General features: G+C 40.5%; 1 protein-coding gene across 3 annotated transcripts in view; it reads left to right on the top strand.

The window, feature by feature from the left end:
• Positions 1–18,798, top strand: part of MPPED2 (metallophosphoesterase domain containing 2) — a 108,808-nt gene that overhangs the window by 51,234 nt on the left and 38,776 nt on the right. For all 3 annotated transcript variants that reach the window (XM_055722966.1, XM_055722967.1, XM_005436167.4), the window contains exon 4: positions 8,456–8,681. In XM_055722966.1, coding sequence (XP_055578941.1) covers positions 8,456–8,681 — 226 coding nt within the window. The remainder of the gene's footprint in view (positions 1–8,455; positions 8,682–18,798) is intronic.

The following is an 18,798-nucleotide window of genomic DNA, read 5'->3' as shown; positions in this document are numbered from 1 at the left end:
TATTCTTAAGATTCATGGAGAAAAATCATTTAAATTGATACAATATGTGCGTGCACAAGGTAATATCAACAACCAATATATTATTTCAAAATCTGGTGAGTTTCTTTATAGAGGATTAGGTTATATAGTGTGGGGGGACTCCGAAAAGAAAATAGAATTGTGTATTGATGCCTTTAGAAATATTATTTGAGGGCAATAAAATGTTCCCTGAAATTCCCTCCTGAGTGGAGAAAATGGAGTTTGTTTGCAGTAATTGCATTTTCTAGCATTTGCTTTTGCACTTTCCAATATGAGTTAAGCCAATTGGAACCTGTGATCTCGTTTTGCTTATTGGCAAAAGTACCATGTAAATTGATCTGTGATGCATTTATAGAGAAAGCTTTGAAAATTTTGAAATAGAGATGGCTTTTTCTTATTAGATTTGGATAGTATTAGGTTCATTTCTGTATTTTAGCCTAATGTAATAGTAACCAAAACTGTTCTTTTCAATTTAGTCTTAATCAAGTTCAAGGAGAACATTTTTGCTTAGCCCCACTGGCACTGTGAAGGCAGAGTTTTATGTACCTGTTCTCAGCCTTGGTATTCAGAGTTCAAGATCTGAGCCATTCAAAACCACACCGAGCTGAAACTGGTTTAAAACTTGTCAGCCCTGCTACATTAAGATCTTGATTGCAAGAGAAAATGTAAAATCCTGTTGGACAAGGTATAACGTATTTCTCCAGGGGAGTATACGTGCACTATAGTCCTTAAACTACAGGGGGTTAGGTGCAAATCTCATTATAATAAGTGTAAACATGGGGTAATTCTGTTTAGGGGAACACCCTTCATTCAGCTCTGCCAGGCAAAAGATGTTCTTGCCTGAAAACCTTGCAGATTTGCCCGGGTGAGTGCCGTTTCACTTACAGGATCTCTTTGGATGTGCGCCCATAGCACCAGTGCAGCCGTGGTAGTGCTTTATGTATTGCTTTGCTGTGGGAAAGCGAGGAGTAGCAGGAACTACCATTTGTGCAAGAAGCATTTTTAAAAGTGAAAGGGAAGAGGAAGGCTATTGCCATTTCCAGGGAGGGTGTTGTTTTCAGAATTTGCTAAATTTAAAGGGAAACTTCATAGTGGTCAGCTTTTTTGATGTTAAGTTAGGTGGGTTTTTTTTTCTTTTTTTTTTTTCCTCTTGAAAGCTCCATTTTTTAGGTTACATAATTACAAGCCTGCTTTTCCAGGAACTAGGAAGCAATCTGTGCTGCTTCTGTGTCAGATTTCATAATTTTAAAGTCAATTTGGGGGACTTTTTACACCTCACTTTGGCAAGTGCTGTGAGCGGCAAAATGTGGAGGATTTTTGTTTTTGAGGTTAGGCTAAACAAAAACTTCAGATTCGGTCTGTTTCAAAACAAATGCCATGTATTGATTGATAAAACTTTCCATGTTTCAAAGAATGTTTTAATAACAGTAGCCCAGTGAAATTCAAAACAACTCTTGAGATCAAAACCCAACACAAGTTATGTTCAGGGTAACACTAAGGAAGGTGTGGAACACTGAAGTGAAACAAAAGATTGTTGTTGTGCCACGTTTTTCCTTCTAACAGGGAGGAGAAGGATATTAATCACAAACAGTTACATTAGAATAATGTTATGGTTGAGACATAAATACATAAAAGCAAGGAATTGTTACAGATGTCAGAGCATCACGTGATCAGACCCCTCGCTGACGCGGTCCTGCAGTGCGGGGTTCCTGCTGCTCTTGGTGACGTTGTGCAAAATTTGCTGTTTACCTATGGGAGAGAGAAGGAGTGGAAGCGCTTGGTATTAGGTACCACTGACTCTGCAGTGTCAGACTTCTCCTGAATGCCCGTACAGGTCCCGCGGCACCGTATCTGCGGTCACTGGGACTGTGTTTGCTGCAGTACCTTGGTGCTGCATTGCTGAGTTATAGGTACTGAGGCAAGAGTCACTCGGTACTTCCTTGCTTTCATGGGTTTATGGCTCGACCTTGGCATTATTGTAACGTAGTTTTTTGTGTTTAATGTTTCTTAGACTTGGTTTTCCATTGCCAGCATGGAAGAAATCGTAATGCATGAGTTTCAGAGGAGAAGGTAGCAGTCTGAACCTGCTGTGTGGCTCGATCCTCAAGTGTGAGTATTAACGCTAGAGCTGTCAGGCCTTGTGAAAATTAATGAAGCCTGACGGTTACAGAGTGAAAGGTCAGAGGCAGAGCTTGCACTTACCTAACATTTCTGTTTTGTTGTGTCTAACAGCGTTTTCAACAAAGGGGAGCTTTAATGTACAAGCATTAGATTTATCACAGGAATTCAAGGATCTCAGCCTTTGCTTCTCCCTGTGCTGTGGTCTGATGTTTTCTTTGCATAAAGGCAAAACAGTTAAACTTCCATTCATCTGCTCGTCTTGCTGTTGCCCATGTGTGTTTTGCCTTTATTTTTTCCTTTCCAAAATCTTCTTTATTCTTTTGCAGAGGGAGGGGGGAAAAAAAAAAAAGGCATCTGAACTGATGATAGTTTAAAAAGCTGGTTGTATAGTTTTCATCAAGAAGATTTTGAGAGATCTTGTATTTCAGTTCTTTGTACTTCTTGAGAAGCATGTTTTGGTTTTGTGCATGTTCTGTCTTTTATTTGCCTGCTTTTTTGTTTTTGATTATTTCATTCTGTAGATTTCTACAGATGCAGAGGGGTAAAATACATAGAAATTAATGAGTCACATTTTCAGCCAGTGTGTTGGCTGACATCAGTTTCAGCTATTCGGTTGGGCACTTCTTGTAAAGGCTGTTTGTTTAAAACAGTAGGAATAGTTTCACAGTCAGTTGGTCAGTCTCATTCTAGAAAACTGTTTTTCCTACCCAGTTTTGAATCTTGGTGCCTGAAGTTGATTGTTGATGAGAGAAGTCCAGCTTATCATTGGAAAGCTGGAGCCTGTGCAACTGTACTTATGTTGTACTGACTCATTTGTTTCTGCCAAAGAAGAAATGAGCGCCTTTGAGATGTTCTTTGTTTTAAAAAGCTGAAGGGGGTCTGTGTGTGTTAAGCTGTAAATGCTGGAAAAAGAGAGAAACCGTGGCCCTGAGATGCAGCGGGCTTTCCGTGAGAAACCTGTGTGAAGAGTTAGAGCGCTGCGGACCAGTTGCAGGTTGTGCTGGTTGCCCTTGCCTGCTGCCCGTGGGCAGGTGGGCAGCTGTGGTCAGACATCTGATAGCAACCTGTGCTGCTGGGGGCATGGAAAGCCCATGGGAAAGACACAAAATCTGCTCCTTCAGAGTTTATCTCTGGATGCGTATGTGGTTGGTTATGGGTGAATGCTCCGTGACCAGTTTTGCACTTCTGAAGTGTGTGTGATATACCGTAAATTCAAGACGATTCATTTGTACATATTTCTCTCTTTTTTAAGGGACTAAGATTTGTACTTCAAGGTTTCTCAGCCCGTTTCTCAACATATGGCCAAAGGGTCTGTGGGGCTATGAAATGGGCATGAAAAAACTTCGCATTTCATGGAAGTGTTGTGTGGTTTGAATAGTTAATGCATGCATATGCATATTCAGAGCTTCACATCAAAAGCACTTGCATAGCATTGGTGTGTAAATACAGGTTTCTACCACTTTATAGTCAACTAGTATCATATTATTGCTTATTTCCCTACTTCCCTGTGGGTTTTGTAGGTAAGAGCAGTCAAAAAAAACCCTGTGTAATTTTCTATTTTTGTAGGGACTCGGCAGTTAACATTCATTGCCAGTCAGACTCCTTTTCAAGTCTGGCAGCTCTACAGAACTTGGGTTGTGTGACTGAATTGTACTCATACGAAGCATGGCATTAAAATGGAACAGTTGTTCAATAGATTATGGACTCCTAGGATCACCTACTTGAGGTGAACTTAAAAAAAACCCAGTGGAACACCTGATTACATAGCTTAAAAAACCCCAATGCCCTCCATCCCCTGCTGTCTCCCCAGCTTCCCCCTTGTCCCGTGTAATAGGTGTATTTAAAGTCAGTCTGTTGGTCTGCTAACACTGTAAAGTGATGTATGGGGTTGCAGCCAGCAAAAGTCCTGCCTTACCAGTGTTCACGGGGCTGCATTCTTTTTTTGCTACATCAGTTTTCAGCTGGATCAGTTTCCTGATCCACTGTGCTCTGCAGCCACTGAGTCCTTGTGGTAGCAGAGGTGTGGTGGCACAGGAGTGAGGATGAACGCTTGGGAGACGAAGGTGGGTGGGACTGTAGCTTGAGGGTTGACTTGTTAAAATGAGAAGTCACAGAAACCTTCTGAGACTCCCAGATTAATGTATTTGCTGTAAAAAATCAGATTTTTACGAGGTACTCACAGTTAGCTATCTTTGCTTTTATTTGAGTAAGAGTTACACTGACCTTTTGTCTTCCAGAGGAGAACAAATTGTCTAATTGCAATATTTTCATGATCAATTATTACATTGTGCCCTTGCTTCTACTGTTGAGGGCGTGTGTTGAAAAACATCTTAGCCAAAATAAATATATTTTGAAGGTATGTGTGCACACACACATGCACCCTGTGTGTGTATATACACATAAATTCACAGTATTTAAAATACTTCAGTATAAGTGACTCTACCTAACAGGCTTGGTGCCCTCATATTTTTTAGTAGCTTTAATCTTAGCATATTGATCTCGCCTGTTAAACAGTTAAGTATTTTTAATATAAACTCAGTTATTGCCTTGGGAGTTGACAATTGGGATTTCTGAAGTGTTCGTCCCAACAAACAGATCAAACTCTTTTCCTGCTTGGGAAGAGATTCTTCTGTTTTCCAGACTCACAGTATAAATTAGAATGAATAATATTACTGATGCACGATGGAAAATTTAGTAGTTAGGAAATTAGACTAATAAAGACCAAATGTAGCTAATAAAAATTTAGTGAAGGAAAATGAGGAAATGCCTTTCAACCTGTGTATTGTGCTGCAGCGTCTCTCTGTACAGACAGCGCGGACATAGATAGGCAGAGATAATCTGGTCAAGATGAAACTAAAATACTGTGGAGTAGGATAGTTTTGTGTGTGGCTGTTTATCCTTCCATATTAAACACAGAAGGTCAGCAGATTATAGACAAAGGGCAGGACTGCCGAAAGAAAACACGCCAAAGTATTTCAGAAAGAATTCAGAAAGAAGAAAAAATTCAGAGAGAATGAAGGTTTTGTGCTGCCACAGGGCCTTTCAGGAAGGGAAAAACTGAATGCGATGAATAAATAGCTAATCTGATTGCAGGTAATTTATTACTGTGATTAGTGCTATATAGTCTTTCCTGGGGGAAGAGGAAAGAAATGGATGAGACTTCCTCCTGCTGCTCCCCTTTGCTTGTGCCTGGCTTTTGATGCGTTTGCATTTTGATGAGTGGTGTTGCTCATCGCCAACTCCAAGGAGATGAGAGCAAAATGTGAGGTTGTGAGGTCGGGGAGCTAGGTGGGGAGCCAGGTCAGACCTTGGCACTCATTCTGTGGTAAATGTTAAAAGTATGTGCAGAAATAGAGTGAAGCACATCTCGTGTGGTCGCTGGGCGGGGGGGCGCGGGTCTGCAGCTGTGCATCCACAGCATCCCTGCCCGCGCACCAGCTGGCAGGTTCTGGGTGCGTGGTGCCGCTCAGCTGGGGCTCCTGGGTAGGTGCTGGTGGACTTGGGTCCACATGGGGCTTCTTCTCTGATACCTCTTTTGCCTTATTTCTCCGTCCTGGTCTTTCTTGGTCCTTAAGTTTCACTGGTGGGGCCACATCCTGAGCCTCCCCAGTGGCACAGGGAGGAGGCTCTTCTCTCCCAGAGCCCCCCTGGCTCCCTGGTGCCTTCCTGGCTCTTAACTGACCAAACAGCCTCTCCTTAGTCCTAAGAACATCAACAGCTGTCTTGTCACCAACTGCAGTAAATACTGTTTGGTTTTCCTTACTGATGTCAGGTGCTTCTGTAACATATATAAGTTTTACATTTCTATGTTTTAATAATCACTGCTGCCACCGTGGGTTTGTCTTTTCACATCCTGTGTGTCTTCAAAGTGAGCCCTCTTTTTCAAGGTGTCAAGATAAAAAACCATTGACTTCAAGCAAAAATATTCTAGACTTAATTGGACATAATGTCAGCAAAATGCACTGATTTTCAAGTCTATCAAAATAAATGGGAGGACACTTATCCAATAAGATGAAAAGTTTTCTCTGCTAAAACTGGCAAATGTTGATAACTTGGCAGAAACCTGAATTTAACTTCTCCATCCTACTTCTCCAAGAATCTTATCACATCTAGCTTGTTTTGGGGGGATTGATAGTTATGACAAGCGTGTCAAATTTCATGCCGGTGGTATCTTTTACATTTCCTGAGAGAGGAGAAAATAGCAATTTTACCTTGTGCCCAGGGGTCACAGAGAGCAGGAATTGTAGGTACCTGCCACATTGAGTTTTTAAATAAAAATGAATTGCAGAGCAGCATGTAGCAGAGATGAGGGAAGAGGGAAAGGAGTGAGGCATAAACTGTAGAGAAGCATTTATTGCATCTTCTGCAGCTTTTAATCTAATGCAGCACCACAGAGTTATGAATATGTATGATCTGCATTTTGTTCAGATGTGAGGTGCCTATGAAGATACTTGCTTGGTTTTTCTTCCAAGAGATTTGTGGCTTTTTGGTTTTCTATCCAGAATTAACTGATTTTGCAAAGATGATGTTTGTATAGGTGTCTTGTGTAATTCCTGTTCTGTGCTGTAAATTTTGAGAAGCAGAGGGTTTTGACTGGTTCCTCATAAGGCTGATTTAGGGGAAAGTTATTTTTGTAAATATTTTTAGCTTCACTTTGAAACTGACTTTAAAAAAATAAACCACAAACCCAAACAGTTTTGAAAGCTGAAAGAGGTTTTAAACTAGCCAAGCCACATCTGTTCAGGAGAGCTTTATTCATGAGAAGTATATAGCACCTGATTCTGTGTTCCTCAGGAAAGATATCAGGAGGACCAGAACTGGGAGATGGACCCATAGATTTCCACATTCATTCTGTTGCCTTTATGGAAAAAAAACCCCACAACTAAACCCACAAAAAAACCCCCAAACCCCCCCACAAACCCAACCTATTCTAAATGACTATTAGGAATAAATACCAAAGTGAATGATGTGGTGTAAGAGTAGGAAATCAGGCTTATGGTGAAGGCAATAGAAGTCAGCTTTGATGCAAACTTACGTGTGATTTTTGGCAAGTCACGGTGGGACAGATTTTGTAAAAGAACCTCACTTCTGTGAAGACACTGTGTTATGGGACACATATTTTTAAGAGAGCTCAACACCCAGTGTGTTTATTTGGAAGATCTGGCACTGATTGTTGGTACTAAGTTCTTGAAAATCTGTCTCTGAACTCCAGAAATCTGGCTCCACGGGCCTGATCCATGCCTCCTTCCAAACAGTGGGAATAGTTGCCCCAAATGGGGTAATCAAGTCTGTATTATTTGTCTCTGACCCTCACAGTAAATGAATTAACCACAATTCCTTTTTCCTACCTTACATCTTACTTGCCTGAATCTCGTGCTTTCTTTTACACCTGTACTTCTTACAGAAATGAGCTACTACGACATATATATATATATATGTGTGTGTGTGTGTGTGTATGTATATATAAATAGTAAGAATAAAGTGAAAGTCCATTGCAAATGAACTGAAGCTTTGGAGAGCAGGTTAGATCTGAAATAAATGCCACTTGTCTAATTCAGTACCCGGTGCCTAGTACCCTCACAACAGACTTGAAGCATCCTAGGGTCGCTGCTCTGCCCACCCACTCAGCCACCTGTGGCATCTCCCTGCAGCCCCCTCCTGTGGGCTGGGACTCAGGACTGCTGACTCTGACCCAGTCCCATCAATTAAGCAGAGTTGCACCAGGGAAGATATAGATTGGATATTAGGAAAAAAATTCCTCGCTGAAAGGATGCTCAAGCATTGGAATGGACTGCCCAGGGACGTGGTGGAATCACTCACCATCCCTAGACGTGTTCAAAAAACATGTAGATGCGGTGCTTGGGGACATGGTTTAGTCGTGGACTTGGCAGTGCTGGGTTAACGGTTGGACTTGATGATCTTAGAGGTCTTTTCCAGCCTGAATGGTGCTGTGATTCCAAGTGGTAGGACTCAGTGTCACATCTTAGGCTAATTTAAACCAGTGTGTCATCAGCTGAAAGCAAGGGAGCAGTGGTGGTTTATGCCACCTTTGGAGCTCGTTTGGTGCCTACCAGTGCGCTTTAACTCTGCAGTACACAGTTTTGGTTGTGACATTGCTTTGTGTCCTGTTACTTTACATTTCAACATCATTTCACTCAGTGGAAGAGAAGCAGCAGTAATAACTTCTGCTCAACATGGAGATGCACACAGATCTTGGGTATTTCATTCTGTTGCTGCTAGCTGTCTACTTATTGTGCCGGCAACGCTGGTGTGGGAGGAAAATGTGCTAATTAAGTCCTCTTTTTTGTTATTTCAGGAAACCTACCATATGAATATAAAATAGTGATTGCTGGGAATCATGAACTGACATTTGATAAGGAATTCATGGCAGACCTTGTTAAACAAGATTACTACCGCTTTCCCTCTGTGTCCAAATTGAAACCAGAGGACTTTGACAATGTTCAGTCACTCCTGACAAATAGTATTTACTTACAAGATTCAGAGGTAACAGTTAAAGGATTCCGAATATACGGTGCCCCATGGTAAGTCTCAATTTAAACTTTCTTTGCTGTTTATTACTTGAACTGCAGCAGGAATCATTCCTGTTGAAAATGCATGAAGTTGCTTTGTTGTATTGCCCCGCAGAACAGTATCAAACTTAACTGTAAACCACCTTGAAACAATTGCCACTTTGTTTTTGTGTGTGTGTGTATAAATAGGCTATTTTTAGCCACGTGTGGGAAATAAGACAAAAGGAATTGTAATTATTTCTATTCTGCCTGCTGAATGCACTTAAAAAATTGCAAGTTCAATATCCACTCTGTGCTTGTGGATTAACTGCAGTGTCATCTTGGTATGTATTAGAGAAGCTTCGGTACACTGTGTGCTGCTTGGGTACATGTGTCTGCTGTGCTAATAGATTAGTGTGGTAGCATTTAATACGCACACAGCACAAGGTACAAGGCAGCAGGTGCTTTAAGCATTATTTCTGATCAGTTCTAGGCTTTTTTTGCTTTTAAAGTTGTGATAATGAAATTGCAAGCCAGTTTTGATCGCATTCCACCCCTGTGCCAAGCATATGCAGGAAACATTTCTGTCCAGTTTTGCAGTAAGGAGAGACTTCCTTGTTTTTTCTACACGTTGTTTGTGACACCTGATACCTCTCTGTGTGGAGACTTGAGCAGCACTTGTTTTAAATTCTCATGCTAACAACAGCCATGGTCCTTTCAGGCTGTACCAGAAACCTCAACTTCAGTGATGGTGATAATCGTTATGCTACTTGGTGTTCTTAGTCGTCAGCTGACGTACTTAAATGCTAATTTATGTCCACCTGTAAGAAGGGTTTGTTATAATCTTATAACTTAGATTTTTGGTGCCAGGCTTGCTTTAAAGGTGAAAGTAGGAGAGGAAGGGGGAGTGGCAAGGGTTGAACCAAAGAATTGGGCAAACCTATACAGATATTAGAAATTTTCCCCTTCATCTCATCTCTATTGACTTTTCACTTGGCCTGCAGGCCTTGGTGATTCATGCAGCACCACACACGTTGACACTTCTGACAGTGCTTCTTTTGGTCATGTTGTGTCCATTAGTGCTGGCTACAAAATTGTAATCTAGCTCTGTATCTCACATTCTTCACTTAAGCTACTAATTTTTTTTTAATTTAAGTCAGCCTTTAGCTTGTTGTTTAAATCAGCCTGACATTGCTCAGCTAAAAAAAAATAATTAAATACTCTAAATCCTGCAGCATCAGCTAATTGAGAAAGGTGATCTTAATTCAGCTTAGGAGTCACCTCTTACAGACATTTCAAAGTAACTTTTTTAGTAATAGCTTATAACACACAAAAAGAAGACAGGGCACCTAAGGCCTTGGGTAGCATGAGGTGGATTTGAGACTTGCTGTAAGGCGAGCAGTCATGTGGGCTGGAAGGTTGGCTGCTAAGATTGAGGTTGTGTTCGCCTTCTTTCGTATGTATGCCTTGGACTGAGAGGGCTTGTATTCTGCAGGCATCCCGTGATAATGAAGTGTAGGCATCTTTTCAAATTTATTTGGGGCAGATTTACGTGAACTCTGCTTACTACGGAGCTGCTGGAGAGATCTGGAGAACGTAGAATCCAAGTCTGGGCAAGAGCAAGCTTAGTGTTCTGAAATGGAGAACTGTGTGATATGCCTTTGCATTTGCATTTATATGTACTGGCAAAATGTACTGATCTTTACCCCTTTTTCACTTCCCGAATCCATAATGGCAATCTGTTACCCTCTTGTCTCCAGCTGCATTTGGAAGTTCTTTAATTTTGCAGGTATACATACGGATTTAGGACGTTTGTTTTGAAATATTAAGGGATGCTGCATCAAGGAACTGAGGTGTTTTAACCATAACAAGTGAACGGCATATGTATGAAGCTATCATTTTGAGTAGAGCTTTTTAGATCAGCTAGTTTGTGTTCGGAGCATAGAGATGCAGTGTCGCCTTTTCTTCCCCCCCCCCCTCTTTTTTTTTTTTTAAATAATGACTGTTCCTGGAAAATGTGAAAATTCAGCTAGCTTCCTGCATTTTAGTTGGCCTTTGAGAGGAAGGAAAAGTCACATCAGATACTAGAAAAATCTGTTCCAAATCTGTTCTGTGCCTGGAAACTGAGACAGAATGATCAGACAAGACCGTTAGCACTTCTTAAATTTTTTCTCCTTCTCCTCCAATCACATCTCACTCTGTTACTATAAATCTTCAGATTACCCCAAAGGAAGGGAATTTGTGGGGGTTTTGTATGTATTTATGGCCTCCTTACTCCAATTAGTTCTGTCACAGTAGTGGAACACTGGTCATTAACCCAGAAGATGCTCCAACCCGAAAATGAGATAAGTTGGCATGTTCAATTTATGTGCATTTTTGTAAGTATTTCCAGAGGGAAAAAAATCTCATTTGCCGATAAAGCTACTGGTTTTAATTTAAAAAGAGGGATCAAACCAAGAATAACAGCTGTGATTCTGGAGGTTTCAGCCTGTCAGGGGTTTCTAAGAAGTAATTGCCAGGATACTGGGAAAACTGGCTATAAGTCATCTATTTAGAAAATGTAAATTGCAACTCAGTGTAACTACAGAAAAGAAATATCAGTCCATATTCATTACATGTTATTACTCATGGTACATCTGAAAGCTTTCTAAAGACCTAAGAGAATTCAAGTAGTGCCTCCTAACTTACAATTTAGTAGAATTTGTATGTAGAAAATAACTTACAATACACAGGAGCATTCATGTGTATTTGCAATTGGAATGTGCGGTGGTGCATATCAACAGCCTCTAAGGAGCAGAAAATTTGAATTTAGCCTGATGGTTCTGAGAGTATTAAATGGCATTAGCTGGAGGGGAGTAGAAAACAAAAGTATCAGCCCCTAAAAGAGAAAAGAGCAAGGGTGGGACATGAATCACATTTGGAGCTCTGCTCATTTTCAGAGGAGGAAAATGTAACTTGACATTTTCACACCTTAAATAGGAGATTTGTTGATGTAGCTTGAAGGAGCAAAATGGCTGAAGACTTTCCATTTGGTTTATAGATAACAATCCACAAAAACATTTCCCTCCTTTCTCTTCCTTCTGATTTTATCCTATGAACCTGGCTTGTTTGGTGGGATAATGATCGATAGTTTATACTTTGTGCAGTCAAAACTCTTAAAGATTCTAAGGGAAACATTTTCTCCTTTGGAAATTTGAGATTGAGGATACTTATTGAACAGGACAAAAAGCACAGGCAGTAATCGATATAGGAATTTTTTAATCTTGAAGTTCCCTTTGTGACGTATATGTAAGCATAACTCATACTGATGTATCTGTAGAAGGGTAAGGAGAGACAGTCTGTTTTTACTGCAGCTTCAGGTGCTGAATATGTATAAGTTTTATTTAAATTCAAATGTTATTGTAAAATATGAGGGTTTTAAAAATTATATTTGAGATTGTTCATCCATGCTAAGGACTGAGTTTACTGTAGTATGCTATAGATGTTTGAATACAAATATTCTAGCAGTGTCTGTTTTTTAATGAAGCTTTAAAAGCATTCAAACCACCAGAGAATTGCAGTTAACCGGAGCCAGAATTTGTTTAAACCACATTTTGACAGAAATAATTGTTCAGGGAGAATATTTTTATCTGGGTTTTTTTGTTCTGCTCTTCAGCTCTACAGGTAGCTTTTTTGGTTTGTTTGAAAGATGGGTGTAGTTGAAATGGAAAAAATATTCTGCTAAACTTGTGTGCATAGAAATGTATGGTAGTTAATTTCATGAATAATGAGGCAACAGACTTATTCATGGATTTTAAATTCTGTTCTCTGGAAAAAAATCCACAAAAAATGTCACAACCCATAAATATAAAATCTAATAAACAATAATTTACATTATTTTTTGCTGTTAAAATATATGGACATGATCCAGCCATATCTAACAGAATTAAAAGATCCAAGACTTTCAGCATATATATGTGTTTAGATAACTATAGGTAGACGAATTTTTTTGAGGGACGAAGATGTTTAATAGAAAAGCTAATTCAATATAAAGCAATGCATTTGAATGGTTAATGGAATCAATTTTATGGAAATAACGGAAAAGCACAAACGTAAAAGATTAAAATTGATTATTTAAATAGTGATTGAAATCTGCTATTTACATCATTGTGATGATAATCAATTCATCCTGAATGAAGCTGGGAAAAAAGCTCTTCCCTTCTGACAGGAACAGCAGCATTGTTCAGCAATATCCTGCACGTTTGTCAAGTTGTAGCTTGTTCAGGTCTCAAGAACAGAAGCACAAAGCTGGCCTCCCAGATGCTTTTAATGAATACTAGTGGGTTTTTCCTATGTCCAAGAATTTGATCTGTACGGTGATCCAGAGGTCAAGAACAAACGGCTCGCTATCGCTCACCTCTGCGAAGCCAAAGCTTTCATTTGCTTTTTTTAGTAACTCTAGAGGAAGTGCCTTAACTCTTTTTCAGAAGCAAAATTTTAATTGGCATGGATAATGCAGCCTTAAGAAAGTACAGACAGGTTCAACCATCTCCTTTAAAAATAACGTTTTGTGCAATTTTTTTTTCTTTTCTTTTCTTTTTAGCCCCGTGTAAATTTTGGCGGTTTCATCAAATGGTTCTGACTCAGTTTGGAATTATTTCTGTAAATGTTTTTTCCCCCTGTTTCATTTGCAATCTATTTTAATATGAGTAGCTCTAAGTTAGTACCTCTCCCTTGTTTTGATCAATGTTTTCAGACTTTGTGTTTATCCTGTCAGAAAAGCGTCAGATGCTGGTTTTTTTCTTTTCAATTATAAGTTTTGTAATGCATCATGGATTTTGCTGACAGTCTTCAAGTTCTTGAAATAGCAAGCAAATTAACAGCAGATATTGAGCGTGAGGACTGGAAAACCAATTGGCAACTCACATGATGGGATTCAGATATACTGATGGGTTCGAATGGATCTCATTTCTTTTATTTTCATAGTCTTAGTGGGCAATTAGCTTGTGCCTAAAAAAGGGAGGAATAGAAACTGAACGACTCAGCAATAAAGTTCTTCATTGCTATTTAGTAGAGAGGAAACCCCAGGGGAGACTGGACAAGACTGTTGGTGTTGTACCAGTTTTTGAGAAATTCTGGTGTTTATGCAGTGGAAGTCAGCAACTGAGAAAAATATTGGCAAAGACTGAAGTCTTCTGTCTGTGTGTTAAACAAACACACCGCCACCGTAGCGTGGTTGTGTTTAAAGGTGCAGGCTCCTGTTTCATTTTTCTTGGCATTTGTCCTTCAGGTCTCTCATTTTAGGATCCAGGAATGTATTCCCCCGGTCTAGAATTGCAGCGGTTTGCTTACATTTTTTGCCTTGTTAGGAATGTCTTGTTGGGATTTTTCTTCAGTCTCCTTGATATCAGAGTCACTTCTAAGTAAAAAAAAATGTCCTGTTTACTTCTAAAAGCTTGCTTTCTTTGTTTTCTTTCCTTTTTCCATTCCTTTTTTTCTTATAGTGGAATGTTTATAATTTTAAATATATTATCTCATAAGTCATTTTTAATACTGTGATGCTGACCTGTCCTAGCTGATTCTTTGGAAAGCTCTGCATCCTGGCACTAGGGCAGATCATGAAGTCTTAACCTTTTCTTCAGGCTTGACTTCAGCAGGAATAAGAATTTTAGAGTATTCATTACTAGCGTAACGCACAAACTGTGCCTGTTTGTGGGTGGAAGTCTAGCCAGTTAAAACAGACACAAAATGATAGCTCTCCTAACTCTTTTGAATCTTTCCTAGTGTGGAAACGGGGGTTTGAGTTCCTGCAGAGCAGTACCAAGCAGATGATTGTGGGAATCTGCTCCATATCTCAAATTCCTGCTCCGTTTTCCTGGAGTTCAGCAGGTGCTGTGCAAAAAAGCAAAGAGCCGGAATGAGCGTGAGCTGTGCTGTTGAGGGGCTAATTATTTATGGTGGTCTCCTGTTTGTGGGTTGAAGTGTAGTTTGCCCAACAACGAGGTAATTTTGATACACAAGTTGTGCATACAAAACCCACAGGTTGTGCTTCTGTTTTGCTTTGGTTTTGTGTTTTTTTTCCCTTGCCAGCTGCCTGGGAACAAGAAGTTTTCTTTCCTTCTGCTGAACACTGGGATAACACAGTGGTCAACATGGCATTTGTGTATGCTGAGCAGGCTGAAAGCATTTGCACCCAGCAAGGAGCTAGGAAGAATAGGGATTAACTAGGATACTATAAAACTCCTGACATTTCCGACTTGGTTGCTACAGACTTCACCTTGGGAGGAGGTCTGAACCCCCTGAAAGAATAGGATCTGGGGAAAGAGGAGGGAAGGTGAGAGTTAAGCCAAATGTGGAGATAAGCAGTTCCTTATGGGGATTGCACTCAGTGCTGTGTGTTGATGCCTGCTTGAATAAATTCTTCCATGTGGCTTCTGCGCTTCAGGACTCCTGCTTTTCCATTTTCTCCTACCTGTATGTGCACCATGCCTCTTTGTGGTAGTCTGGTGCAGAAGGGAAGAAAGACAAAACTGAAAATACCATGCTCTTAAGGTTAACCGAAAAATTACTTTGCTTGAGGACAACCACCTTCACAGTAGGCGAATGGAGAGATAAGAGAGGGGCCTGAGCTTTGATAAGCTGGCATCAGAGCAGATTTTGCACTGGGTGGTGCTCCTCAAGCCCCATTACTTGCTTTCCTCCTTAATTGCCCCTATACCCTAAGCAAGAAGAATTAGGGAGCCGCTGGATGCTTTGAGTGACAGACAAAGAGGCTGTTGGAGGGTGTGTGGGCAAGTGCAAGCCAGGGTCTGGCTGCTGGACCACAGAGCAGGAGGACCTTCAGGGTCCCAGAGGGGCTGGTGAGCCAGAGAAACTAGAATTCCAGCGAGGAGCTAAGCGGGACACCAAGGCTTTGCAGTTGGGGTTGGCAGACTACATGAGGGCTGTATCACTGGAAGGGCGAAGCCCATCCAGCCCGACATGCACGAACACATGTGTGTTTCCAGCACGGTATTTTGATCCAAACAACACATCAGTGCATTTTGTGGGCTGTTATCGGCAGTGCTGCTGCACTGGATGCATGAATCATTTCTAAGTCAGGAGTTGTGACCCTGGATGAGAAGGCGCTACTACATGGGCTACATGAAGTAGTCATGAAGACTACAGGAGACTTCACAGTGCAGGTGTCAGCCCACACTGGAGAAATGTAGCAACCCCCTCCATGCTTCAACAGGGTACCTAAATGTGCCAAGTTTGGGACATGGGTAGGTTCACTGACTCAGGGAGGTTTGTAATAAGCTTTAATTAAATATATAATTATCAGTTATGTGCAGATACACGTATTAGTAGCTTTGCTGAGTTAAGTTGTAATTGGAAAAATAGGGATTACTTTCAAGTGTATTTATAAGATGTGGTGAAATGAATGAGATTGGGGTTGGGGAGAGGGACGATGGGGGAGAAGGTAGGTCTTGTCCTGTGTATTGTCAGGTGTGTGGAATAGGTGTAGTCTACGGGTGGTTTGCTTCATAGTTCATCTATTCAGGGCAAACAGGAAACAATTTTGGAAGGATTTACATTGTTTCAGGTGGAACTGGTGGTAAACCTCACATGATGTGATGGTGATAAAATGCACTAGAAATGGAAGAGAATTTGTGTTTGAAAAACTGTGTTTGGTTTTAATACAGAAGTCAAGTAGCAAGTGACTAGATTTTGTAAGCTCCCAGTCAAGGATAAGATTCCTGATGACTTTTCTTCAAGATGATTTCGGTCATATTTATCTAATACTTATTGATCAGAATGCTGACTTTACCCTGACATGTATAAAAAGCTTAAAGTCACAGAGGCTATGAAATAAAGCAAAAATTGCACAAGCACTTCAAATAAGAGAACACTGATCGTGAATCTGAGCATAGACATAAAGGTCAAGAGTGACAGCTACATTCATCAGGTTTTCATGAGAATCCGTTCAGCAGAATAGATCTGGCACCTTATTTCAGAAGTGGTCAACACTCACGGATTCAGTTCAAAATCAATGAGACCGCTGAGTATTTATAACCACCTCTAAAATGTTGAGGTGCTAGTCTGTATTATGGTTTGTATGCATCTAAAGTATGAGAGTTGCTGACATTTCTGACTCTGCTAGTTAAATTTCAGAATCTTAATATGGCTGAGAGCTATGTTTGTGTATGTGTACACAGGGAGAAAGCTTAAGCAGTGGTTTACAAGCAGGAAGAGGTCAACAGCTTATCATTGTGCCTCCATAGACGTGGCTGAGTTGCATACACCCTTGAGTAAGTACAGCTGGCCTCACAAGCTGCGATGCCTTGCTATCTCCTCAGTTACTTTTGCACAGACAAGCACATCGTTTTATGGCGTGCATGCAGTGTACCTGGGAGAAAGTAATGGGGTTTGCCACCTAGTAACTCCATTCTGTGTTCCTCTTCTTTAGTGTTTTAGATAAACGCTAAACACAGTATCCTTCAATATATGTGCTTAGCGGTTTGCCTTACATACTGACATGCATGTCATGCTTGGAAACCCTGCGCCTGTGGCTACTTTGACAGAGGAAATGATGCTTCCTAGAAAATGAGCTCGTGATGATTTGCAGCCATCTGAGAAGTGTGTTTTATTTATTTTGCATTAAATAATGTTGTAAGTACTTGAGTATTGTACCTGCAGATCTGCCAACATGTCTGTCCTCTGCTTCTGGAGAGCTCTCACTTCTTATGCTTCAGCAGTGTTTGCTGGTTGGGTAGGACAAACACGAGAGTTGTGTGGTCTGGTTCTTCAAAGAGCCGGTTGATTTCTGTACCTATGTGAATCGGTGTATCTTACAGACAAAAGCTGATATTTGCAGCTGCTAACTGTATTGCTCTCGTGAGTAAGGTTTCTGGGTTCGTACCCTGGCAATATACTTACAGATTGTGTATCGCCTCAAACTTCATATAAGAAAGCTTTATGTAAGAAGGATGAATCTTTCAGTCTCCTTTTCCTGGCACAGATTTTAATGCATCTTGTTTCCAAAACTGGGAATGTAATAAAAAGAAACCGCAAGAAAGGTGTTCTCTTTAACACCTCTCTTGGTGTTCCATCTGGGCTGCTTGGGCCACTTCCATGTCCTGCACCACAGTGAAATGGAGGAGAAAGGCAAACTGAGTGCTCTGAAAGCTGTAATCCTAAAGTGTTCCCATTTTTAATATGGGATGCCCCAATACACTGTAGTCTCCAGGGTTATGGGTACCTACCTGGATTTGTTTTTTCAGTTCTTAGTAAGTTTGTCTCCCTCTTTGTTTGTGAATAGAACACAGGTTTTGCATTTGTTAAGAAACCTGGAAAGTACCATTTTAAGGAAGAATGTCTTCCACTGCCTAACTTGAAGATCCTTTTTTATAAATTCCTAGATTTATAAGATTCAGGAATGCGTTGCTTATGTTCTTGCATGTAGAGCATTGGAAGAGGTAGAGCTTTTGGAAGAGCTTAGCAAATATGTAAAGAAGTCAAGTATAAATCACTCTGAAAATACTGTTTAATCTGTCTGTAGATAGAGATACTCTGTTGTCACATCATGGATGAAATCCATCCTTCTTGAAGTTAGAAGGATTTTTTTAGTTTGTTCAGGATTTTGGACAGCAGATTGCACATGCTTAATGAAGCACTGGCAAAGGGTGGTACCTGCAGTTGTTCTTCAACTCTGAAGCAGGCACAGACACAGCTTTTTGTGTTGTGATTATCTTCACCATGTTTTGTTATAGCCAGTCATACTGAACACTTTCAAAAGCAGAGAAGTAGAGGTGAAAAAGTTTCATCATTTTCTATATGGTATTTGTGTAGACACCGCACATAGTTCATGCATAGCTTCTAATTGTTGTTGAACGTTAGCAAATTCCAAGTGATGAAAAAAGGTCTGTTACCTTGCATTTTGGTTCAAAGGTATTTATTTGTAGGACTCTTCTCTGGCTGAACACCTTTCCCACATGCGGTGGAATCTTGCTCAGGGCCAGCAAAATCCGCTGGCCAGGCTGGCGCAGCAGGAGCAGCACACCTCCTTGCAGGGTCAGGTGGGCTGTGTAGGATCTCTGCTGGGTCTTAGCATCTGCTAACATATTGTAGTGGCAGCAGTGTTTTTAGTAACAGTTGTTTGTTATATTCCAGTACTGTATTCGCTGGTCTA

Source organism: Falco cherrug, chromosome 10 (assembly GCF_023634085.1).
Source record: "Falco cherrug isolate bFalChe1 chromosome 10, bFalChe1.pri, whole genome shotgun sequence".
In the NCBI taxonomy this organism is placed as follows: domain Eukaryota; kingdom Metazoa; phylum Chordata; class Aves; order Falconiformes; family Falconidae; genus Falco; species Falco cherrug.
Note: the sequence above shows the minus strand (reverse complement) of the source record. Positions and strands in the feature narration are given on the sequence as shown.